This window comes from Nansenia antarctica, assembly GCF_963989245.1.
Source record: "Nansenia antarctica genome assembly, chromosome: 13".
Classification (NCBI taxonomy): domain Eukaryota; kingdom Metazoa; phylum Chordata; class Actinopteri; order Argentiniformes; family Microstomatidae; genus Nansenia; species Nansenia antarctica.
In genome coordinates, this window is record NC_137683.1 from 17,091,459 (window position 1) to 17,118,371 (window position 26,913).

Here is a 26,913-nt window from a genome sequence, read left to right on the forward strand (position 1 = left end):
TCGTATCGTATCGGATTGTATCGTGTCTTATCGTATCGTAGCTTCTAATCGGTGATTGTTTGAATCTCGCCCTCTAACACCTATTATGATTAAAAGGCCAATGCACACGGCGTGCGATTTTGTCGCACGACAACATTCGATTCTCAATTCACACCACCGAAGTGTGTGGGTGTGAATGGAGAATCGAATGTTGTCGTGCGACAATATCGCATCGCACGCCGTGTGCATTGGCCTTAACACCTATTATGATTGTTTGAATCTCGCCCCCTAACACCTATTATGATTGTTTGAATCTCTCCCTCTAACACCTGTCATGTGAAAGCTCCGGCTCCTTTTTGCCTCACCTTCTCCTTGGCTCTCAACTCGTCAAACATGTCCTGGATCTCCAGCTTCCAGTCCTCCTGCAGCGAGTGGAAGGACTCCTGGGGCATCTCCTCCACCACCTGCCGCTCCAGGGCCTTCAGCTGAGCCAGGATGGAGTGGAAGTCGGGTCTGCGGTGGGGGTCCTGATCCCAACACTCTGTCAACCAACACACTCAGGTCAGACAAGAACAAGAGGACCATACCTGGACTACCACTGACTGACTATTACAGCCATCTTAAGCTGACAGGGCTTTTTCTAGTAAGTAAAAAACATAATTGAAGCTTCCTGAAAAAGATAACCAGTGGATCGCAATGCACTTTTAAATTTAGTAGTAATTTAACATTTTGCAAAACATTGTGGACTTCAAATTCCAGCCTGTTGAGGAAATAGAATGATGATGACGTGATGACACACACAGATTCACACACAGACTCACCACAGACTCACACACACACACACACACACACACGCACACACACACACACACACACACACACACACACACACACAATACACACAAACATCTCTTACCTGCCATGAGCTGGGCGAAGGGTTCTGGACAGGTGGAGGGGATGGGCAGGGTGAGTTTGTTGACAGCTACTCCATAGGCCACCGCCAGCCCATCGATGCCCCGGTACGGAGCCTCCCCTGTCAGTAACTCCCACAGCAACACTCCATAACTAGGGGGGGATAGATGAGAGGACACACATCAACGGAAGGTCAAAGGTCATATTGTGTGTTGCAATATTCAATGTATATGTGACAGCAGCTGGTGAAAGTGGGAACAAGTCGGCAGCCAATCAAAATGTTCAGACCTTTAATCTGAAAAATGTCAATGTTAAATGAAAACTCCATATCATATCTCAAGGGGTTATTCCTAATAAAACTATTTCCTCATTCAATGTTGTTGTTGAAAAGCAATAACACGCTCGCTAGTCAACACAACACATTGCAATGGAATAGATTCGGTGAGTAATCCCCACTACTCTACACTAACTATGTAGTAGTGGGGATTACTCACCAAATCCATTGCATTGCAATGTGTTGGCTTGACTAGCGAGTGTGTCATTGCTTTTCAACAACATTGACATTTATTTACATTTATTTACATTTTTCAGAATAGAAGTCAGAGCATTTGGTCGGTTGCCAACTTGTTCCTGCTTTCCCCAGCTGCTGTCACATATAACCACAATGTCACCAGAAGTGGAACAGGGGCGTAACATCCATAACAGTGCTTCTTCAGGGGGTAGGAGTGTAACGGAAACAGAAACAAATTAAAGTGCATTTTCTAAAAACCCAACACACTTTTAGACACACACACGCACGCACGCACGCACGCACACACACATACGCGCACACACGCACGCACACAATGGGAACTGTTCTGATCCTCAAAGCGTGGCATAAAGACTTGGATCTCCTACACTGTCAATTAGACCAAACACAAGTGCTGAGTAAAAGCACTGTCGGATGCCTCTAAGTGGGGAGTGTAGCCCACAGCGTTTTTATATAGTCCCTTAATTACAGCATACAAGCAGTGACTCTGCAGCAGAAATGTTCCTATTTTACCCCTAGGCCATCATCGAAGATGTGGAGAGCTTTGTGATGAAGCACTGAGGAGGGATAAAAGAGAATAGTCAAGTGGAGATTACCCATCATTTTCATAGTTCCAATAGCAGGTCCACCACTCTTTCATTACCATATATGCAGAATATTTGTTACGGAAATAGAGAAACTTTTTCTTGAAAACATGAGAGTGTGGAGAGTTTTGTGTGTTGTGTATTGAATCCAACTGAGCCCTATTTTGGCTTGGAACCACACACACACACACACACACACACACACACACACACACACACACACATCCACATCCACATAAACTACCCACATCCACATATGGACACACACACACACTCCTCACGCACACAAACACAAACACACACACACACACACACACACACAAACACAAACACAAACACAAACACAAACACACACACACACACACACACACACACACACACACACACACACACACACACACAAACACACACACACACACACACACACACACACACACACACACACACACACTCCTCACAGATAAATGGTTGGGTGGTTGAGCCTTCTGTGTGGCCTCCCTCCCTCCCTCCCTCCCTCCCTAGCTCTCCGGGACAATAGGACAGTGTGCCCGGCACATGTCTGACACAAAGTACAGAGAAGGCTTTGAAGAGCTGCTATCACATGGCTGTGCCCCTCCTCCCATCCATCACCCTGCTTCCTGCTCCCATGGCTAGGTATCAGAGGAGGTGGAGGAGGTGGAGGAGGCGTCTCTTCACATACAGACACAGTCTCCAACCGTCACTCTGACAGAGGGTAGAGGTGGGTAGTCTGGTGCAGAGTGACCATCGTGTTACACTTAGCTGCTGCTCCTCCTTCGACACACACACACGCGCACGCACGTAAGCACGCACACACACACGCACACATGCACACATGCACACACTCACACACGCACACATGCACACATGCACACATGCACACTCCTCACACACACACACTCCTCACAGATAAATGGTTGGGCGGTTGGAGCCTTCACACACACACACACAGCTGCTGGGTGGACGTGGAGAAACGCTGCTGCACACACACACACACACACACACACAGCCTCACCTCCAGATGTCGCTGCCCTTGGAGAAGGTGGAGGACTTGATGACCTCGGGGGCCATCCAGGCGTAGGTGCCCGCCGTGCTCATCTTGGTGGTCTTGTGCCACTCCCGTGCCAAGCCAAAGTCTGTGATCTTTAAGGTCTTTCCCTCCATGCTCTCGTTCTCTATGGGCTGGGCCAGCAGGACTAGGAGGGAAGGAAGGAAGGAAGGAGGGGAATAGTGAGGATGAGACTATGGTATTTCCTCAACATTGTCATTCAACCAGTCAATGCATTACAATGATTCGACACTTCAACGCAGTATTCCAAAAGGGGATTGAACATCATTTTCATGCAAGAAGTCTTAAGCCATTGTGACACACACATATGCACGCAGGGCCACACACACTCGCACACACACACACACACTCACACCCTCTCTCTCTCACACACACACACGTACATGTGCACACACACGTACATGTGCACACACACACACACACAATAAGCCTTTCACATCCTCTTCCCTTTTCTCTTTTAGATGAGTAAGATCACACACACACACGCAGGACAGAGTCACTTCACACACACGACAACTTTGATCTTTCATTAGAGTGATGAGCCATTCAGTACCTGAGTGTAGTACATCACTCCCTTACTTTGTAAACAAGACACTAGGTACAAAAAGTACCCTATGTTCACATATCATTCTCATTTAAGAATCTAACGATGCACGTACATAGATTTAAACGATGTCGTGTTCAGTTGTTGATTGAAGCAGACAGGTAGACACTGCGAAAATACAAGATGAAATCTTCTAGTTTTCAATTGTGAGATTTAGATCAACATCAAATGTAAAACAAACCAAAAACAAATACATAAACGATGAGGATGTGGCGTGGTGTGACTGTACCACGTGCTGTGATGGGTGGACAGCCGTGCTCCCCCCCCCCCCCCTCCTGCTGCCTAACTGGGCGTTCTCTCTCGGGTGAGCTGGGCATCAGAGGTCCAGAAGGGAGTGGAATTCTGGGAGGCATTTCAGTTATTATAGGGAAGTAAGCCTGCTGCTATTTCCAGTCACTTTCTGTTTATTTTTTAGTTGTGCTGTTTTCGTTTTTCTCAGTCAGTCAGTCAGTCAGTCAGTCAGTCTGCCTATCTGTCTGTCTGTCTGTCTGTCTGCCTCTGTCTGTCTGTCTGTCTGTCTGCCTGCCTGTCTGTCTGTCATCCCTCCATTGTAGCAGACATTCTGTTCTTTGCTTGGCAGCCCAGAGGCAGTGTGTTTGACGTCACAAAGGAATGCATCACAAGAGGCGAGTTGTCTGGGGGGGGGGGGTATTGTGAAAAGGCCCAACGCTCACAATGAACAGCAACCTCTGCACCCTCACTGCTGGGCAAGCACATACTGTATAGACTACATGCAAAAACACACACACAAAAACACACACACACCTAACTAACAAAAGGACAGTGGCACATGCACACACAGACAGAGAGATGCACAAGTATGTACAATGCCCTGTGTAAGTAAGAGACAGTGAAGCATTTTTTCTTCTTTTGGCTCAACAAAAGTTGGGATTTTAATTCAAACAATTACCATGAGGTTAAAGTAGATTCTCTTTTTTAGATTATTTGATTTGATAGTATTTGTATACACATTGGTTTCACCATTCGGAAATTGCACTCCTTTTTATGCATAGTCTCCCTATTTCTGGGTACCCAAAAGTAATGGGACAGATTTATCAATGTTTGTAATGTAATTACATCATTAATGAAGACAAGTGAGCCAGTTCCAGTGGAAGCCGCACCCCCTCCACCACTTCACAGATGCCGTGGATATTGGGAAGTTCCTCCACACTCTTGCGATCACTCTTGTACATGTTCATCTTTGTCTCGTCTGTCCACAATACTTTTTTTCCAGAACGTTGCGGGCTCCTTTAGGAACCGTTACCTGGCCATCATGGTTTTGAGGCTACCTAGTGGTTTGCGCCTCGCAGCGTCTCCTCTGTAATTCCACTGGTGGTGATTGACTGATTCTTCTGCTGATGCCATGGCAACAGGCCTCACAAACAAGCCCTCTGCCTCTCATTGACTTTTGGCGCTTCTCCACTAGCGTCGCTACCGTACCGGAACCCGTTCTCCCGCATTGTTTTGCTTTCTCCACTGCCAACTAGTACCCGTACTGATTTTAGCTACTGCTCCTGGGTCGGAGCCAAAGGTACTATCCGTGCTACTAACCGCCATTTTTAAATACCACAACAGGCTTGTACAACAGTGCCTAGCAAATTACTTTGCTAAATTACTTGTTAAATCTCAACATGGAAAACGAAAGTTCAGCGAGTTGGACAGTCAGCGAGATCCAGGCACTCATCTCTATGTGGTCGGAAGACCAAATTCATCTAGACCTGGATTCATCTAGACCTGGATTCATCTAGACCTGGATTCATCTAGACCTGGACTCATCTAGACCTGGACTCATCTAGACCTGGACTCATCTAGACCTGGATTCATCTAGACCTGGACTCATCTAGACCTGGATTCAGCTAGACCTGGATTCAGCTAGACCTGATTCATCTAGACCTGGACTCATCTAGACCTGGATTCATCTAGACCTGGATTCATCTAGACCTGGATTCATCTAGACCTGGATTCATCTAGACCTGGATTCAGCTAGACCTGGATTCATCTAGACCTGGACTCATCTAGACCTGGACTCATCTAGACCTGGATTCATCTAGACCTGGATTCATCTAGACCTGGACTCATCTAGACCTGGATTCATCTAGACCTGGATTCATCTAGACCTGGATTCAGCTAGACCTGGATTCAGCTAGACCTAGACTCATCTAGACCTGGATTCCAGCATAAAATGAGAAAATGTTCCAAGCAATCTCTCGCCGTTTGCTGGAGATTGGGGTTCATAGGACACCCAGGCAGTGTCGAGATAAAGTGAAAAAACTGAAGCAAGATTACTGCAAAACAAAGGACCACAACAACCACTCTTAATGCTTTACTCCTCCTACTGTCCCGACTCGCTCCAGGTCTGTTGTGTATAATGGAGAAGCGTTTCTGAAAATACGGTACGGGTAAGATACATATGCCGTCCTGTAACCGTCCCGGTCTGGTCAATGGAGAAGTGCCATTTGGGACTATATATTATACTATATACTGTATATTACCAAGTTCTACTGACATGCATGGTAAATGCAGATAACACTGTAGAGGGGTTTCAAGGTTTTAGGATCCCCATTAGCTTATTGTCACCTTCTTAAAATAATGGCATAAGTCATATTTTCATGTTTTGAGAAAAACTGAATAAACTGAAACAAAATGTGCATTTTTTTGGTAAATGTTTGTAATTTGTCAAATAATATAGAATATATGATATTTAAAACATCAGCTACTTTTCCTGGGGTCCACACATATTCGCCACATAACGCTGCTTTACTGCTTTTCTACTAGTTAGTCACTCAAGCCTCTGTTGAGCCCGTTCAAAACAAGCAGCGATATATTCTCAACGTGTGGTGGATCTGCTCCTGTGACCTCAGCTCCAGGAAGTGACGTCAATCAGTGCCAGCCCTTCCTCAATACACTGGAGCAGTTTCTCGGTCATGCACATGAAGCAGAATTCTATTTTGGGGGAGCAGGGTTAACAGAGGTCATGTGCTCTGGGCTACAGATAGAGGCAGCCAGAGAGGACACTGGGATATGGATGACCCCATCAACCCCCTCTGGTGAGAAACGGTTGATTGTTATCGTGTGATAAGCCTCCAGAGGTGTCTGATGGGTTGTGACCTTTGGTTGCTTGAATGTTATGAAAAATAACTACACACAGTCACACGCAGACAGACAGACAGACACACACACACACTCACACGCACGCACGCACACGCACACGCACACTTTTATCAATTTCAGCACACAAGTAACATTCTTCTGACACTTCCCGTGTTGGGGCAGAGTGCATTCTCGGTTCAGACACACTTTAGCTTTAACCCTTCCCCTACTACAACGGTTGTAGTACAACCTATTCTTTACTCACTATCATCAGCTGCTTTAACAATAAACACTAAGCACATTTAACAATGGGATCACGTTTCCACCATGACCATCCACACAATGTCAGTTGATCAATCCATATCCATAAAACGTATATTTACGTCTATGAGCCCTGCGGTGGTCACCGAGGACTAAAACCTGAATCGGTAAAACTCTCAGACAACTCTGGGCCAGTGGCGCTGCGAGGCGGTCCCCACACAGGCTGCATTCTCCACACAGGGGCGAAACCAAACAATGGTGAAAGAGACGTGACAGCAGGTCCCCATGGTAACGGGACTGTTTGGTATTGTTTGTTGTTGTTTCCGAAACAGAGTAGTCTAGTCAGTTACTGAAATTACTGAAGGAACGTAACCTAGATATGTATTTACTGTGGAGCCTCACGGTGTCAACCACGGGAGTTACCTACTATAGGAAACACATCTGCTCTGTTGGACGTTAGTATACACAGAGATTGTCCTACTGCCCTATCTTATCTATGGGGCATTCTTTATTGACATTGTTTGCCAAGAGCATGGGCGAGTCAACACTGACAGGTCTGCTTCACACACCACAACACAAGAGAGCTGTGGACATGTTTCATTTAAGAGACAGCTTACCCTGCATGCTATCTTTAACACTGGTTTGCATTCTTCGAAAAAGAAGCAGTTTTGGGAAGTTCAGCAGAACTGCATTTATCAAAAATGACAATAATAAGGGATAGATTTAGATACAGGTACACATTTCTGAACCCGACGGCAGGACTTTCACATGTTCAGTTCACCTGCCTTTTATCAGAGCATGAGTAACACACTTCACACCTGCATAAGATTGATTGGTAATTCCCAAATGGGTCAGCACCACATACAGTCACTCTTCTCCCTCTGTCTTTGACCCCTTTAACCTCTCTCTCACTAACAACCGCCCCCCCCACCACCACCACCATCTCCTCCTCTCTCCCCTCCCATCCCAGTGTGATTGGGCCGGCCCTACTCTGTGCCCGTAGGCGAGCGGAGGGGGGGGGCCTGTCGGGAATTCCGACAGGGGTGGGGGCTTTCCCCAGGAAGAACGGGAGCTTTGTCCTGAGGGACGAGGCCATAGGCAGGCTGACAGACAGTCTGGCAACCTCTGCTCTGACATAGAGAGAGATAGACAGACAGAGAGAGAGAGAGAGAGAGAGAGAGAGAGAGAGAGTGAAGGAGAGAGATGGTATATATACTGTATATATATATATAGAAAGAGAGAGAGAGAGAGAGAGAGAGAGAGAATAGAGAGAAAATTGGGGTAAGAAACCTTCAGACTAGGCCTCAGACGGGGACAAAGATATCAGCGTGTGTGAATGCTCCTACAGTCAAGTGTTCAACCCAACTGACAATCATTTATAGGAGCCGTCGCCGTTACAGTTTGCAGCTATTTCATTGTAATAAAGATATAACCTATAACTGCTGGTCTCGTTTGTCACAAGAAGCCTCGAGGCTGAAAGCAACATCAAAGTTGCCTGAGGAAGATAGTCAATGATTCCCCTCAACAAATTGGGCAGTGAGCTATTAGTATCAGTTACCTATTAACCATTCACTGCTGCACGGCTGCTCTGTTTGTTGAAATGCCACTGCCAATGGACCTTACATAGCCTGGTACATGTCTTTCAACGTGGGGGTGCCAACAGTCTTGCCCCTTGCATTGCTCTATCTACCTGGTTTGACTAACACACACCTTGTAAAATCCTGTATAACTACACTCAACCAGACACCGCTGGAATGGTATCCTATCAACAAAATAAATCGACGCTCTTTTCTCAACAAATAGCCTCGTTCCCATCAGACGTTTGACTAGCCGGCGGTTAGTAATCTTCATGAGAACATTCTTGTGTGAAAAGAGGCCAAACCCGAGCTGTGAGAAAACTAGCGTCAAGGCTGGAAAAGATACATCCTTTTGGTTTCGGAAAACCTCTCCACTTCCTGTGCAAGGTGACCTTATAGTGTCTCCTTTTTCCTCTTCTCCTCATCCCCAGAGTTCTGTTGTTGTTCAGACTCCCTCATCCTGCTCACACACACACACACACACACACACACACACACACACACACACACATACACACACACACACACACACACACCATATCGGGTATAATGTGCGTCCAACTGTTTCCCATTGGGGCCAGTTTGCGTAGGGGAATCCCATTCCAGCTCCTACCTGCTCTGCCCTCCAATCTGAGCCTGGGATCTCCGGATGCATCCTGTCTGCGTTTCCAAAATAAAAAGAGGGAACACAGAAGGAGGGGGGATGTCGGCCGCCCGGAGGCCATTCTGCTGCCTTATCACAAACCGCCAGAGACCCTGCCAATGGAAACACAGCTGAGCCCTGCCCTCCATGACCTCTGACCTCCACAGACACAGGTGAGCCCTGCCCTTCATGACCTCCAGAGACACAGCAGAGGCAGCTCAGTCACAGGTGATGCCTGTCGGCACGTCGGTAGAGAAGATACGCCAATTTCAGTACAGCGACGGTGATTTCTATCTACGCTGGGCAGAGAGTTTGTCTTTGCTATAGTCGCTTCTGAATCTCACTAGTGCTAGATGTGTTTCGAGTCACAAGGAGAGATGTTAGTGGGTTTCACATTGGCACGAAACAGGAATATTGATTTGATCTCGTTCGTAATCACTCGACTCCACATGCTTGTTGTACCCCACGTGGTTGTCATGGAGATAATCCATTTGAACGACAAACTGACCAATAACAAGCCTCATTGGGTTTCTCATATCATCCAAATCTATTTTTACATAAGATTCTAAGGTTGTAGCACTTTCTAATGTCCAAACCCGGTACCTGAGAACTAGACCTGCTCCTCCTCTGTTCTGGACACGTCCGTCAGCTGTAGCTGAATCGCTACCAGTGTTGCATTATAACACACTACACACAGACAGCATTATAACACACTACACACAGGCAGCATTATAACACACTACACACAGACAGCATTATAACACACTACACACAGACAGCTTGTAGCACAAGCTTCAAACCGATTTTCTCTCTGTCCATGTGAGAGCCGTCAAGATGAAAACAACAGAAGTTGAGTCTGCTACTGGACTAACGCCGTGCTTCTGGCCTTGAGTACAACTCAGACACATTCCACTAACAGGACTAGAGAAGGGTCATTGTGGGTTATATAGTATCTATCAAAATATGGGGGCATTTCACAAGTGTATCAAGCTTATGGGGATGTTCTGGTTTGGGCCTGCCCTTGGCTGTTGTTGACTAGCCCAGACAATTTTTGTTTCCTTAGATACAGAGTCATATTTAAGGGGCATAAGACCCCATTCATTCTGAAATAGGTCCAAAACATAGAAACACTCCAAACCAGATGGTTCCCGCTGGAACCATACAGAAACATGTATGCACTCACTGCAATGTAAGTCCCTTTTTAAAAGTGTCAGCGAAATGGCATAATACATTTTTGAAAAGTATTTCTACTATGCTGTAAACCACTGTAGCATTTTGTTACCCCAGACAAAAACATGCAAAAGTTGCAAAATGCATTACAGGATAAAAGGGACTTTTCCAGAGGGGAAAAAGGCAGACAAAGTCTTCAGAGAGGGATCTGTCATCATTTGAGTTGAATTGGTTGGAATTGTTTTTTGTTTTTTTTTACATCTTTCCAGAATGAATATGACTAAACACTACACTAATAAGGGAATGAATGAATGAATGAATGAATGAATGGTCTTTATTGTCATTGCTATAGTACAGGTACCAAACAACGAAATTTGGGAGGGGTGGCTCCCCTGGTGCTAGGAAAGAAAAAAAAAACTAAAAAAACAAGAAGGGAAAGGAGCTGGTTTACATAAATAAAGGCTATGTACACTATCCACATAATAAGAATAAGTCTAAGGAAGCAACATGTGTAACTAATAACTGTCTGGGCTAATCAACTACAGCTAAAGTCAGGAGGAGCAACCCAGGAATACATGTTTTTAAGGAATGGAACATACCTTTAAAATGCCCCTATTTCCTTCACTAAATACCTCAAATGCCACCACTGTGGGCTAAATGTCTAAATTGCCCTCATAATTCCCCTCACTGAACTTGGGAATGTTGATGTGTGTGAGAAAGGGCTTGTAGAGCAGCAGCACCGGTAAGCGACTCTAAATTCACACAGGGGATGTTGTGAGTGCGCTGCTGTGGGGAGCTAGGGGCCCTGAATGAAAACATGCTGGTGGGATGTATCAGATGCTTGTCCAATCTGGAAAAAAAGATTTTTACTGTGGCTTGTCTTGAAAAAAGGCCACTCAGTTCAACTCCACCAATGCCTAGCATGGCAATTTCTCTAGGATTTCCCCGTTATAGCAGATGGACATGTATTGGTGGTCTTTTTCTGCCAACCATGTCTTATGACTGGTTGAGTGTGTCTGATGTTTGATTGATTGATTAGGGTCCTCATAGGGGCTAGGTGTCTATACTAGGGCTGCAACAAATACATTCATTCAAAAGCATGTTTTTTTTCCCCCTGTGTAAATTAATCGTCTCTAGACTAATCAATTAATCGATAACCAATTTAAATAATCTATAGATTAATCGCTAACGAAATAATCGCTAGTTGCAGCCCACCTTTTTGCGGTTCTATGCTTCACAGTGACTGGTGAGACATTGAAGAAACCATGGCCTTGTTCTCTTTACAAACACAGAGCGTCTTTTGAAATCCATCAGCAGGCAAAAGTAACCCCCCCCCCCCTTCCAAACAACAGGATACTGCTCATTTCACAACAGAGTTTTAAAAGAGACAAGCAGGGGCAGGCCTGGGACAAGGATTTGGAAGAGAGTTAAAAAAAACAAAAAGGGCAGGAGGAGGTAGAGAAGAGATAACATCTTGCAGCACAGACAGAGAGATTGTGTTTGGTTGCCCCCGCTCCATATACAAAACCTTATACTAATAAAACGTTTATTTCTTTTAGCAACAGCAGTGTTTTGCAGTCCAGTGGCCTCGTTGACGACCACTCTGAGAACACTGGGGCATGAAAAGATCAGTCTGAGAACAGTGGGCCATGAACAGATCATAGGGGTGTGGGGGGGGGAAAGGTGGAGAGGGGGGAACACAGGTGGAAAAGGGGTAATGGAAAAAGTGACAGGCTGGGCTTGGGGTATGAGGGTGAAGGTGCTGAGGTATGAGGATGAAGGTGCTGAGGTATGAGAGTGAAGGAGGCTGGGGTATGAGAGTGAAGGAGCTGGGGTATGAGGATGAAGGTTCTGGGGTATGAGGGTGTAGGAGGCTGGGGTATGAGGGTGAAGGAGGCTGGGGTATGAGGATGTAGGAGCTGGGGTATGAGGGTGAAGGAGGCTGGGGTATGAGAGTGAAGGAGGCTGGGGTATGAGAGTGAAGGAGGCTGGGGTATGAGGGTGAAGGAGGCTGGGGTATGAGGGTGTAGGAGGCTGGGGTATGAGAGTGAAGGAGATGGGGTATGAGAGTGAAGGAGATGGGGTATGAGGGTGTAGGAGCTGGGGTGTGAGGAGAGCAGGTGATTGACTAAGAGTTTAATAATCTAATAATGTTTTATCAGCCACGCAATCAACTTGTCAATCAATTGTTTGAATTTGGTATTTTTTGCTCTAGGCACAGGATCAGCCAAACTCACTAGCCAGCCTCTCTAACCGCTAGGCTACCGCCGCCCCCTAGTTTAGAGTTTGACCTGGCTTTCACTATGGACCCCTGAACACTTTCTCCACACCACATTAGTTTACTGTTCAGCACCTGATCAGCCAGAGGAGGATGGGTCCCCCTGGAGTCTGGTTCCTCTCAAGGTTTCTTCCTCCGATGGAGTTTTTCCCTATATACTGTGCCCCATATTGTTCTCCCCTCTGGGGAGTTTTTTCCTTGGCTTACTCCTGGGGGTCTATGGTTCGGTGTTAGATCATATGTGACAGCAGCTGGTGAAACCAGAAACAAGTCACCAACCAATCAAAATGTTCTGACTTTTATTCTGAAATGTTTAAATAAATGTCAACGTTGTTGAAAATCAATGACACACTTGCTAGTCAAGCCAAAATATTGCAATGCAATGGATTCGGTGAGTAATCCCCACTACTCTACACTAACCAGGTAGTAGTGGGGATTACTCACCAAAATGTATTTAAATTTTTCGGAATAAAAGTCTGACTGGCCCGTCGGTTGCCGACTTCTTCCTGGTTTCACCAGCTGCTGTCACATATTGTTTGATCTTTCTTCATTTTGTGGGAGGGAGGGATTATCCAGGATGGTAGTAGTCTTTGGTGTTCTGAGAACCAATAAGGGGTGATATATAGCCTTTCCACTACAGAGATGATCAGACATAGGAGGTAGGATAATAAAAGTATTGCTTCAGTGAATTGAGCTGGCCTAATGTTGTGACTAGGGAGCAGCTCAGACTACATGTTCTGATGATTCAAGCAGTTTCCTTTATGCCTTATCAGCTTTATTACTTATTATTATGACTTTATTATTTTTTATTTGGGACATTATGACAAGGTCCATCACATTTGTTTCCACAGCTAGAGGTCAAACACCTACACAGGTGATTCCCACCATCCAGAGCATCAACGTCCAAAGTGGGACAGTCTCGAAATGAAATGCACTCACTAGAATTCTTGACCTTTGATTGTGAACCTGGAAGCTTTTTTTTTTATTATCACCAATTGCTCACTGGACTTTCACAATCTCCTAAACCAGCCTGTGTGCACTCCATAATATTTACAGTCTAGCACTCACATGATGTGAAGCAATGAACCAGAGCAGCAAGAGATGCTCCATCAAAAATAACAATCTAATTTCCCACGCTCTCTGTGAGATCAAACATAGAACATGACACACATGCAACAAAGACGGCCAATGTTATGTTTCCATTATTACACGATTTGACTGTAGCGTAAGTGAATCAAGTGAATTAATTATTAATTTACTTTTTTTGTCATTTGAGGGGAATTATAATTTAATTTGTAAGTCATATTTGTGTTGGTAATTGATAGTCTATTAGATCAAATATTCTGGTGGAGTGGGGAGAAGAGTGATCTCTGTTTGAGGCAAACTGTGTGTTGTTGCCAACAATGAGAGAAGTTGTATGGCAATATAGTACGCAGTGTCCTGTAATCGGCATCGGGCCTTCAAGTCAAGAACCCCTGCAAATGTGTCTGTGCTTTTCAAACAAAGGAAACAAAATGAATAAATGGGAAATAATGAGTCTAGACAGAAAGTGTCTAGAACTTGACTAAGGCTACTAATTATTTGATATAGTTAATTGAGGTGCTGAAGAAATACCAGGAATTGACAGACCTTCTGGCTTTTGAGTGCCTACTTAATAACTGTAACCCCCTGTAAATAAAATGATTGGTATTTATCCAGCTCTATTATAATAAACCATATCAAATCATTTAGCCTTGGGGCTAGAGTTAAACTAGTATAACCAGCTGACTATTCGTGAGCTTAGAATGATAAGGATCTATCTCCGTTTAGGGCAGTTCAGAGATATTGAGCGTCAACGTTTTGACATTCCATGATGTTTTGTGAGATGGAACCTTTGTATTTTAATGAATTACTAACTCAAAAATGTCAACATTTTAAAAATAACACTACACAGTCAGGCATTATTAAACACCTAATGGATCAGAGTATGTAAAAAAACTCAATTTTGACAAAAATGGAGATAGAACCTTATAATTCTAACGTCACGTATGGTATTGGCCTAGGTCTAAGTTACTTACTGTTGTTGGACTTGAGATCCCTGTGGATGACAGGGACTATCAGCTCGCTGTGGAGGTAGACCATGCCCCGGGCGATCTGCACGGCCCAGTTGACCAGGACGTGCGGCGGGATGCGACGCCCGGCCAGCGCACGGCTCAGGGGGCCCCCGGACGCGTACTCCATGATCAGGCACAGGTTGGGCTCCTGCAGGCAGACCCCGATGAGGGCGATGATGTTCGGGTGGGTGAGCATGGCGAACAGCCGCGCCTCCTGACGCACATTCTGGGCCGTCACGCTGATGTCCTCGTCGGGGTCTTGACGCGCCGCCTTCACGGCGACCAACTCACCTTTCCATGTGCCCCGGTACACCTTGCCAAACCCGCCGACCCCGATCACCTCCTCCAGGCTCAGTTCCCTGAAATCGATGGCCTCGGGCACGAACTCCACCACGGCCGTGCCCAGCTCCCCGATATCTCCGTTGCCCTGCAGTGTCCCATATCCACTGGGCTTGAAGGAGACGTAGTTGGAGGGAAAGATGCCCACTTTGTTGTTGACCTTGCCCGCCCACCAGCCCTCGTCCCCTGAGATCTCCGAGTCCAGAGAGAGAACTTCAACCAAGTCCCCTTTGCGGAGAGTGAGCTCGTCTTTACCAGAGCCCTCATAGTCAAACAAAGCGGTCCACACGGGGTTGGTGAAGTTCCCTTTCTCTGATTTATCCAAAATCTTCCAGTTCGACAATGGGCCGCGGGCAAAAATGTTCTTTAGCGGCTCCATGGTGGGTTGGATTCTTTAAGGTCTTGGAAATAAAGTACAGAGGAGTACTCTCCCTTTCCTGTCTGTCTTGTTGGCTCATCGGGGGACCAGTGAAATGTGTTCAAAGGCCGGCCCAACAAGTGCACGAGAGAAGTGTTTAATTAAAGATAACCAAATAAAAGGTGTCTATCATTCGACAAAAAATTGGAAAACCTCCATTTACGCTGGCGACCAGTCAAACCAAAGTAATGTAGACTGTGTCACCAATTAATGCAGTGTGCCGATGCGTAAAAATGCAGAATTGTCTCCATAACATAAAGCAAGTTTCTATCTAACTGTTGTGGTGTGTGGTCTCTCGACGTGTGGTTTGAGCGCATAGTTCACTTAATTACTCTGTAAGTCACATTGTAGTCTTACCAATAGAGATTTGAACTATCAAGCATATATGGATCAGTCATGAAATGGCCATCAGGTGTTTGTAGGCTACATTATTCCGAATATTGGCGAAATAGAACTCCAACAGAAGTGTCCAAATCCAGTGAAATGTCCATTCTGAGTGTTGTGTATTTATAGTAACCACCACAAGCAGGAAGCGCTGAGAAGTGGAGAAGAATAGCAGGAAAGGAGCCTTCGGTCCCTACCAACCCTGTGCGTTATTACGGCACAAAGTTTTCAAAGCCGATCAACTCGCCCTAACGGTATCTCACCGAAACTGCGATGTGCGCTCCGTGAACAAATCCCACATCCGTTCGTGTAATTGTATCCATTTTTCTGTCGCTGTGTCCCAATGCCGATCCACACAAAGTCTCTATTAATATTATAACGTTCTTTTAATCTCCAAGCAAGAAGAACGTTTGTATCCACCGAGTTAGTAACAGGAAGAGCTGTACAAAAACCTACTTAGTCTATTTGTTTTAAAGAGGAACGCACACCAAAAAATATATCTTATCTATATCTATATTGTTGGTCGTGCGGAACCGTATATTAGTGCCAAGCTTAGACGAGCTTGTTGTTATTGTCGATGTCCAAAACGCGTAATGATCGCTGTCCTAATGTGTGATCATGTCCCCTCTTCCTTTGCAGTCTTCCCTCGTCCCGTTGTCGAACCACCCTACGTCTCTGCTCGCAGCCACAGAGGAGTGTGGAGAGGGTGGGGTTTACTCTCTGTGTGTTTCCCAACAGGAACATCATCAGATGACAGAAACAACGCAACTCTCGCTCTGGTGGAGAGACGAGGGATATGGAGGACCAAGTCTGTCAAAATGAACAATAAATATATAGATACATAAATGAATGTATGAACAAATAAATGAATTGACACAGTATAACGAAATACATTTCTATATTTATTTATTCTTTTACGCATTCATTCTTTGTTTTCCACTTTCATTCTTTGTTTTCCACATTCTTTTCCACATTCATTCTTTCTTTTCCACATTCATTCTTTCTTTTCCACATTCATTCTTTCATTCTTTCTTTTCCACATTCATTCTTTCTTTTCCACATTTATTCTTTCTTTTCCACTTTATCAGATCTGAATGAATGTGGAAAAGAATAAATAAATATAGAAATGTATTTCATTATACTGTGTGTATTCATTCATTTATTTGTTCATACATTCATTTATGTGTCTATATATTTATTGTTAATTTTGACAGACTTGGTCCTCCATATGAGGGAGAGCGCACAGGCGGACTAAATACCCCGTGTTCCATTAGTTCTGTTTACAGGAATATCTGTGGACCAAAATGCCACCTAGGGATGCGCGAAGCTACTGTCAGTGATATTTACACTGCTTTAATAATAATGTCATATTAGCTGCCCCTGGCTAATGATTCATTCTAATACTGTTATGTAACCCTCGCGTTGGTTACTTTCTGCGAAAGGAATCGAATAAGTCGAATGAAGTACAGCAACTGGACGCAAACCATAGCTTGCAGTACATCAGTACCACTGTCGTGGAGGAAGCAAACACAGAGGGGATAACAACAGTGGTAGAACCGACCCAACCCCCTAGACCTGTAGTCGAAAAGAGACTAGCAGGGCATAGACTGCATGTGAAGTGGCCTGGTGCCGGGGATAAGAAGCTGTGGGAAACTATCAATACTGACCTGACCCTGTCTCTTGAGCAACTTAAAGGGACAGTGGAAAAGAAGTAGGAGAGAATGGGGGATATCATCTACCAGTATGGGGCAGAACGCTTTGGAGTGCAAGAAAGGAAAGGCGGGAAAGATGTTCCAACTGCACCCGTTTCCAGGAGGCAACAGGAGATCCAGCGCCTCGTCCTAGAAAGAAGACAACTTAGGAAACGGTGGAAAAAAGACTCTGGAGTGGAAAGGGAAGGCATAAACGCACTTCAAGTCGACATCAAATCACGGCTGGCATCCCTCCGTAGAGCAGAGAACCTCCGGAAACGTAGAAGGAAGAAAGAACAAGCTAGAACACGGTTCTATAAGGATCCCTTCAAGTTCCTTAAAAGTATCTTCACAAAGGAAAAAAGTGGAGCTCTAAAAACAACAAAGACAGACCTGGAAAATCACCTGAAAGAAACACACTCTGACCCAAGGCGGCATGAACATCTGACCATTCCCTCTGATATCCCACCAATCGACCCCCCTGAATACCACATGCTGATCAGCCCTCCAACCTGGAAAGAGGTGGAAAACACAGTGCGTCGAGCAAGAACGGCATCAGCCCCGGGGCCAAACGGAGTCCCATACAAGGTGTATAAGAACGCATCAGATGTCCTGAGGTTTCTCTGGAGGCTCATGAGAACAGCATGGCAGAAGAAGATAATACCTAAAGCGTGGCGCAGGGCAGGTGGAGTCCTCATCCCAAAGGAGAAGGATGCAGTCAACATCAGCCAATTCCGTCCAATCTCCCTGCTAAACGTTGAGGGCAAAATCTTCTTTAGTGTCATTGCACAGAGGATGGCCGAGTATCTGAAAAGAAACAAATACATCGACACATCTGTACAGAAAGCAGGAATATCAGGATTCTCGGGGTGCTCAGAACATTTCAGCATGATCTGGCACCAGATCCAAACGGCAAAGGTGGAGAGACGGGACATTCACGTCGTCTTTCTGGACCTTGCCAATGCCTTTGGCTCTGTGCCCCACAAACTCCTGTGGTCTGCCTTCGACTTCTTCCACATACCGGACACCATCACAGCCCTGGTTAAATCCTACTTCCAAGACATGCAGTTCTGCTTTACCACCTCTGACTTTACCACCTCTTGGCAGTGCCTGGAAGTAGGCATCATGGCGGGATGCACTATTTCACCCCTGGCATTTGTGATGGCAATGGAAGTCATCATCCGAGCCTCAAAATGGGTTGTAGGCGGACAGCGAGTTGACTCTGGTCAGCGTCTCCCTCCGCTCAGAGCTTACATGGACGACATTACAACGTTGACCACCACCGTCCCATGCACCAGGACGCTGCTCAGAAAACTGGAAGAGAACATCAGTTGGGCCCGTATGAAGATCAAACCATCCAAGTCACGAAGCATCTCAATTGTGAAGGGAGTGCTCTCTGACCTGAAATTCTTCATCGGCGATGATCCAATCCCAACAGTGTCTGAGCAACCTGTAAAAAGCCTTGGCAGGTGGTATGATGCAAGCCTGAAGGACAAAGACCAGGTGCTACAACTGCGCAAAGATATCAGCAGTGGCCTGCAGTCCATCGACAAAACACAGCTACCTGGAAAGTTAAAGGCTTGGTGCCTGCAGTTTGGACTCCTACCACGGATGCTGTGGCCCCTCGCAGTGTATGAGGTCCCAATCTCAATCGTAGAGAAGTTGGAAAGAGGAGTCACAGGCTACATCAAGAAATGGCTCGGAATTCCACGATGCCTTACCACCATAGGTCTCTACGGAGATAGCATCCTCAAGCTGCCCCTCACCAGTCTCACAGAGGAGTTCAAGTGTGCAAAAACAAGACTCCAGATGACACTGAATGAATCCAGAGATTTAGTGGTGAGCAACAACGCACCAACCTTGGCAACCGGGCGCAAATGGACACCAGCCAAAGCGGTGGAGGAAGCAACAGCAGCCCTCAAACATACTGACATTGTGGGGTATGTTCAGCAGGGAAGAGGAGGCTTCGGGCTAACAGCTGCTCGCCCTGCTTGGAGTAAGGCCACAGCACCAGAACGGAGGAAGATGGTGGTGGAGGAAGTACGCCATCAGGAGGAGGCTGGAAGATGGGCCAAGGCAGTCTCTCTTGCCAAGCAGGGACAGCGGACGCGATGGGACAGTGTGGAGAGGAGGAAGATTAGCTGGAAGGACATGTGGGCCATGGAAGCGTGGCAATTGAGCTTTATTATCAGAGCTACATACGATGTCCTTCCAACACCAGTTAACCTTGGCCAGTGGTATGGTGAAGACCCGGGGTGTGCCCTTTGTTCCACGCCAGCCACCCTCAGGCACATTCTTTCAGGATGCAAAACTAGTCTCGCCCAAGGACGCTACACGTGGCGTCACAACCAAGTCCTGAAGATCTTTGCATCCACCCTGGAGGACAAACGAGCTGCCACCAACTCCCTACCGCCATCATTATCCAACCACCAACAGGCAATTACCTTTGTCCGTGAGGGGGCAACGGTTACCAGGAGCAGCTCGACACCATCTGAGCGAGGCCAGCTACGGTTGGCCCGCGACTGGAAGATGCTGACTGATATTGGACGACAGCTCGTGTTTCCTAAAGAGATCGTCATAACCACCCTGAGACCTGACTTGGTTCTCTGGTCCCCTTCTCTAAAAAAGGTGTACATCATTGAACTAACCGTACCCTGGGAGGACGCAGTGGATGAAGCTTACGAGCGGAAACATCTACGCTATGCTGAGCTCGCCGCCGAAGCACAACACCGCGGCTGGAACACTGAAGTCCGCCCAGTGGAGGTGGGGTGCAGAGGGTTTGTGGCAAGATCTACCACCAGATTGTTTACAGACCTGGGAATCAGAGGCCAAAGCCTGCGTTCAGCCATCAAAGCTGCATCGGAAGCAGCCGAAAGAAGCAGCCAGTGGCTTTTTATGAGAAGGAAAGATCCCTGCTGGGCCCCGAAGTAGCCAACCAGAAGGTATGCGGTCAGCTTAGGCCTGACTCAGGGAAAAGGACGCCCCTGCCTTGCATAGTCTCATGAGACGTCAGCCATTCTCATGACGAATTAGGATTGACGCAAGTTCGGGGCTGATCCCCCTGAGCTGGCCACCTCTGGCGAGGGTGTATAGTGTGATGGCCGAAACACCCCATGACCTGGAGGAACACTACTGATGATGCGTCCGAAATTAAACCTAACCCCAGCCCCCCCCCCCCCCCCCGCATGAACCACTCACCACCAAGACGACACACACGCACACACACACACTCTCACGTACGTGCCTGCACAAAGGAATTTACATCTTATCCTGTGTTTCATAAATCTGAGAGTATAGTATGACAGTAGTATGCCCTATAGTAACCCAAACGCTCATCAATACAATGAAGACTAGCCTATTATTCCATTGTTTGTGTTTGGTGGTCATAGGGTAAAAAAAAAGTCCTGTTTTTAAAGCAATGCTCAGCATAACATAAAGCTAGGCTACAGAAATAAGCTATTTGCATACATTGTTCCATTGTTTTGTGGCAATTAATTGGCTGCAAATGTTCTTTTATAGTGAGTATCCAATGCATAAATGTCACAATTGGCTATATTGTGTAGCCTATAACCTTTTCGCATTATGCAAATGTTAGGTGTGTATGTATGTATTATTATTATTATTATTATTATTATTATTATTACTACATACATACATACAGTATATACATATTTCCTATTTGTGGAATACAATACTTATGGGGACATGCAGATGATGATCCATTAAGAAAAATGCAAGTGTGCATACAACAACCACAGTGAGACTAAGAGTGAGAATAATCCCTCTGATGTCGGAGGGTGCCCCCCTGAAACAACAATATGAATCAACAGTATGGGAGACAAAAGCAAAAGGCTTTAGAGGTTGGGGGGTAGTTGCTGAGTGGAAACGGTGTGCTTCCTTCTAGTCCATTTGATGGCTCCCCTGCCCCACTTCAAGCATTTGTAGGTCCGCTACCTTCTAAAGTCAACCCACGCCACCGCCACCCCTACACCCCCACCCACCCCCCCCTCCGCTGACTCATCGCTTGTGCAGGAAGGATGCAGTTGTTTTTGTGGCCTGGTGGCTGAGACTGGCCTGCTACACACTGTATTTACAATATGAAACCAAAACTCAGAGCCTGAGAAGTGAAGAGAACGGGCACTCAGTGAAGAGCAAAAATAAGTTGTGTATTCGGTAAGAATATCCTTTGTGCAGTGTCTCGTCGAAATGGACGCAGTAGGTCGACATCTCCCACACCTAAACATGTGCAGACATGCATCTTTGATTCCCCTTGCCCCTGTAGAAGGTGCCATGGCCATGACAGGCGAGAGATCGCGTCTTGTCACCAACTCAGGGGACAACTTGTTGTTTTCAAAAGGTAGTCTTGAAGCACTAGTTGGGGAATGTTTTGTTTCTTTTTCACTTCCATCCCTTTGAGACCACTCACCAGCAGAACAGTATGTGTCTGGGGCAAATGTATGTTTAGAGAGAAATACAGGCTACAGACTTTCCATATGAAAATGTCACTGAGGTCTAGGGAATGTGGACAGCAGGGTGGGGCAGAACACAAAGGATGTGTTACATTGCTGTGAAGTAGTAAGGTGAAGTCTGAAGCAATGTTTCGCTTAGGTGCCATAGGAATGAGGTTCACTGCCAGTTTGAATGGACTTGACAACAAATAGCTTTTGGCACAATAAGAATCATGGCTTGTAATGTCAAAGACATGCTTGGTGAACCACATCACCAGCTTTTTTACAACATCAAATTGGCTCATGTTTTATTGAAATCTGAACTTTATTTCACCCATACAAAATAAACAGAATGTTAAAAGTTTACATACAGTGTCAATTCCTGTCTATCTGTCTATCTTTAAATATTTCATTTTGCGACAGACACAGAAATAGGAGCCCTATCCCTATCTGTTTTCAATGTGTACATTAAAACAATCTAAAAGAGAGAAAAATAAACACTTAATACAAAGGAGAATTTTATTCAAAGTGGGGAGTTGGGGGAAAATGTTGAAAAGCTTGCAAATTAAAGATGAGGAGAAGGAGATGGGGTTTAACAACTTTAAAAACAAAGTTATGGTCCAGGAAGAGAGTCACAGAATCTTTCTGATAAGAAAAGCCAGCACAGACACTTCTGTCTTCAATGTAAGGAGGGGAGATACACAAATAACACATGTCATGTCATACCTAGTGAGCCATGAGTTTCCTTAAATAACAAACAAAAGGGGTTGTCATGATCGGCACTGAGCTCAGTGCTGTAGAGTTACATGTCAATACTGCTGACCTTAGGTTGGTGTCAAATGTCTCCATGATTGGTTTTCGTCATAAAAACTTGAATTAAAAGAGAAAACAAATGCAAAACACAATGACAAAACAATTCATAGCCTATAGTAAAAATACATCTCATGTTTGTTTCAGGGCCTTACAGCCTAACAATTGGACTATGCAGGTGATGGTGACAAAGGCTAGAAGCAAGACCAGAATCCAACGGCTGGAGAGGAACATTCCACAACGTTCCACAGAGACAGTCATCAGATCTACCTTTCCCTAAGACAAGTGCTGATCTTTTTAAATACTACAAATGCTGTCCTGACGTAATCTCCAGTAGATATATATGTATGTACAGTATCTAAGCCATGAGGATGCTTCAGGTGTCATTACCGTTGCTGTTCATTCAAACGACCAGATGATGAGGCGCTGGAGTGATATCTTCTTTAAAAAAAACAATGTCTTACATACAGAAAACTGAGAGAGACGAGAGAGAAACCAAAGTGCACTACGAGGGGACTTTAACCCTGTTCTTGCTGAGGGCCTTATCGAAAAAACATCCAACTGCCACTTTTGTAGTCCAAATAGAACGACGTGTCTTAAAAAACAACCCGGTTCACTTTTCTCCACAATAAAATAAGGATAAAACAAAAAAACAAAAAATTAAAACACATAATATACAACCGATTACTCGTCTTCGATGGCGGCTGTCATGTCTACGCGCCTTACTGCCAAGCTGTTGTAGGCCTTTTCCTTACAATGGGGCTGCCTGTGAGTGTCTCCCAACCCCCCCTAACCCCCCCCCCTCAGCGCAGCCACATAACAACAACTTAAGAGAAAACAATGTAAAACAGTGCGGTGGGAGCTAAGAGTCATAGTCTTCGTCGTCATCGTCCTCCTCTCTGTGCGGCATGGGGGCGGGAGGCGGGGGCGCGGTGGCCATCAGCGAGGGGTGAGGGGCGAAGGACCCGAGGGGCATGGCCAGGCCGCCGTGGGCAGTGCCCATGTTGAGGTACTGGGGTGGCATTTCCGGGCTACGGCGCAGCAGGAAGCAAGAGGGGAAGCGACCGATTAATCAACTGGTGTGCAATCAACTGACGGGTACCTCCAGTACCTTTAATGTCACCCAGAAAAGATAGCAACGTGAGTGTGTGAGGGAGGAGAGATAGGGGGGAAGGTGGTGTTGGTGGGACCTGCGTGGCGGGGCCTACCTGTGGAAGCGGGACGCTGGCTGCAGGTTTGTGCTGGACTGAGAGCCGTCCTCCTCGTCCCCGTCTGTCTCGCTGTCCTCAGAGTCGTCCTGTTCCCGCACACCAAAACAATGATTAGCCTTGAAATCCACTCACCGCCCAACTCACCTTCATCACATCACACCTGCTATATCCACCTCCATCCCACCCTCCCCCATACGAAACACCCCCCCACTCCACTCTGCTCACATGTTCTGCTACAGATCAAATTCCCAGTACCAACCTCTTGCTCTGACTCTGTCCCTGATAGCTTCTTGTCCTTTCCCTTGGAGCCAGCTCCTCCGTTCTTGCGGCCTGACCCCGGCTTTCGGCCTCTGGTGGAGAGGGGTCATAATGAGGTTGCATTATTCAAACAAAACGCTTTAAGGACCAGTACACAATCCAAATGTAGCATGAGAAAGACTCAAAAAGTTACTCTTCAAGTAGTGAAATCCATGTTAACTATTGATGTAAAACAGGCTTCAAGACCCCAGTCACATCCACATCCCGGGCCTTACCTACCCCAGTCAGTCACATCCACATCCCGGGCCTTATCTACCCCAGTCACATCCACATCCCTTACCTACCCCAGTCACATCCCTTACCTACCCCAGTCACATCCACATCCCTTACCTGCGTGCAACTTTGTCCCCTCCTTCTGCATGGTTGTCCTCTCCCTCTCCCTGCATGTCCGGCACTGCCGCTACTAGGTCCTTCAGGAAGTCAAACTGCTGCTCTAGCTCAATACACTGTTTTCTAGGAGATACACACAGAGACCGGTTAGGGGGCAACAGTGACATTTTCAAGTTTTATTATTATTACATCACATGACACACGTGTAAGAGAGTAAAATTCTTATGCTTCGGTTCCTGACATTGCAGCACAAGACAATAAGGCAAGATAAGTCAAGATAAATAAAGTGACAATAGTATGTGTAACCATTACAACTTGGAGCACTAACTTTGTCTGTAAAATACAAAGAAAGTAACAGTCTTGTAGTTGAGTCTTACAGGTGTGACGTTGTCATTGTTTTTGCGTTCCGGGACTGGGTAACATGACACGCCTTAGTAAGCAGTGACTCCAGAAACAGCTCCAGAGCTCGTGCTGATGTTTGAATTAAGGAAGGGAACATCGATATAGGATAAAGCATATTATAGTGTGTAGCTCTACTCAGACCAGACTTCTTGTCTAAATCAATCATGCATTTCATTGCACTTATGTTATGAGAAGAGACTCAGTGACATCTAAAAATATCAATCAAGCACACACCATTGAGTGAGTGAGTGAGTGAGTGAGTGAGTGAGTGAGTGAGTGAGTGAGTGAGTGGGTCAGTCAGTCAGTCAAATGCATACAGGCACACATTCACAATGAACCCTAAGATCACCACATTCCATACCAACAGGGATAAAGGATACATATGATGACAGGAACTGCTGCAGCCACTTTGCCTATTTCTTCATCAGTCTGCATAATCTTCTTAATCCTTGCCTGAAATAAGAGTCGGTCAGTGAGTGAGTGCCACAGTGGGTCTGCATCCCTATCTTCCATTGTTGACTGAAGACCTCCATCTCTTCAGGCTACGTCCCTCCTAAAGACCTCCATCTCTTCAGGCTACACCTTAACTGTCCCTCCTAAAGACCTCTCTATCCCCTCTTACCCCCCCCTGTACAGTTTATCTACTGTGTATAGGCTAGATATACAAATCTGAACCATTCCTTCTTCTAGCATTATGTCTGCTAAATGTCAGAAATGTCAATAAATGTACATCCCCTTTTACGACTGAACAGATTTAGCATCATTCTTACAAAGTTTTTGTATCGAACATTCAAATAGATGCACTGACTACACAAATATGAATCCTCAATATGACTGACATGAAACTATAACCTAGAAACTGCAATGTGCAACAATTCTATATATATCCATCTTAGTCTGTGATCACCTGAGGATTTGGGTACTGCAGACTTGGAAGCATGTTTATGACCTTGATTGGTGGTGGCTGATAATTGGTTGTCTCTCAATGACTGGGTTTGATTGAGCAACTTCAGAGGCCACCAATCATCATCCAAAATGCAACTCATTGATGCAACAACCAGACATATCGCTACAATGTAATCATGTTAACAACCTGATCAGTCCTGATCTCAGTCCATAGCAGATGTCTGTCTGGCTGGCTAACAACAATGAGCTGAGTTGGAGTCATATATTAATGTTCCCTGCCACTGATCATGTCCACATGATAGGGTAACTAAGCTAGGCAACTGTCTATTGTATCTATCTATGTGTCAGGGTTGACAAGCATATGTTGAACAGCTTAGAAACAGAAACGCTCGTGTTGCAAAACAGCTTTCAAGTTGGATGAACTCAAAGACAGAGAGATGTGTGGCACCAGCTGGTTAGTGTTAGCCCAGTTAGCTTAGCAGCCTAAGTTACCAGGTTAGGCCAGATCCCGTTACTCAAACTGAACGACTTACCGGAGGGAATCTGGCGTTATATTTCTTCTTTTTGCTGGGCATTATTGAATTAACTTGACTAGCTAACGTAAAACAATCTTCGGTGTTTTAGTTGTTCGCTCTCTCCCCCTTTAACACGCACCCGGACGGGCAGCTAGCTGGCTAGCACGTAGTAGCGTCTTCCCCCTGGCCCGTGGAGAGGTTTGGTTCCGCGGGGTCTCTCGGCTTCCGTAGGGTCACTCACAGTGGGTGCGTTCGTAAACTCGCTGTGGGAATCTGATCAGTACTCATGGAATGCCCTCTTGTCCAATCAAATGACGCGGTCGCTCTATTACTT

The 26,913-nt window shown here is 45.7% G+C and overlaps 2 protein-coding genes across 2 annotated transcripts in view; both read right to left on the reverse strand.

Annotated features, from left to right (window-relative positions):
- LOC308169173 (mitogen-activated protein kinase kinase kinase 11) overlaps nt 1–15,525 on the reverse strand; it is a gene marked incomplete at both ends in the record, with an annotated part of 29,112 nt that extends 13,587 nt beyond the window's left edge. Inside the window, 4 exons of the mRNA XM_080543826.1 lie at nt 345–520; nt 896–1,044; nt 3,038–3,218; nt 14,772–15,525. Of these exons, the coding sequence (XP_080399952.1) occupies nt 345–520; nt 896–1,044; nt 3,038–3,218; nt 14,772–15,525 (1,260 nt within the window). The remainder of the gene's footprint in view (nt 1–344; nt 521–895; nt 1,045–3,037; nt 3,219–14,771) is intronic.
- An 8,200-nt stretch (nt 15,526–23,725) lies between these two features.
- On the reverse strand, nt 23,726–26,701 carry drap1 (DR1-associated protein 1 (negative cofactor 2 alpha)). The gene is made up of 7 exons (XM_080543976.1): nt 26,598–26,701; nt 25,539–25,611; nt 25,134–25,227; nt 24,757–24,879; nt 24,368–24,458; nt 24,106–24,194; nt 23,726–23,928 (listed from the first exon to the last, which is right to left on the reverse strand). Exons 1-7 carry the CDS (start codon nt 26,637–26,639, stop codon nt 23,760–23,762), a joined length of 681 nt encoding a protein of 226 aa, XP_080400102.1. The 5' UTR covers nt 26,640–26,701; the 3' UTR covers nt 23,726–23,759.
- Between the last annotated feature and the right edge of the window lie 212 nt (nt 26,702–26,913).

What these genes read in the sequence shown, in the direction of transcription:
- drap1 (XM_080543976.1), bottom strand. Translation starts at nt 26,639, where the DNA reads ATGCCCAGCAAAAAGAAGAAATATAACGCCAGATTCCCTCCG. An exon ending in AGCAGTTCCTGTCATCATAT is followed by an intron (nt 25,228 to 25,538) that starts GTATCCTTTATC and finishes TTCAAACATCAG; the next exon opens with CACGAGCTCTGGAGCTGTTT. An exon ending in ACAATGACAACGTCACACCT is followed by an intron (nt 24,880 to 25,133) that starts GTAAGACTCAAC and finishes TGTATCTCCTAG; the next exon opens with AAAACAGTGTATTGAGCTAG.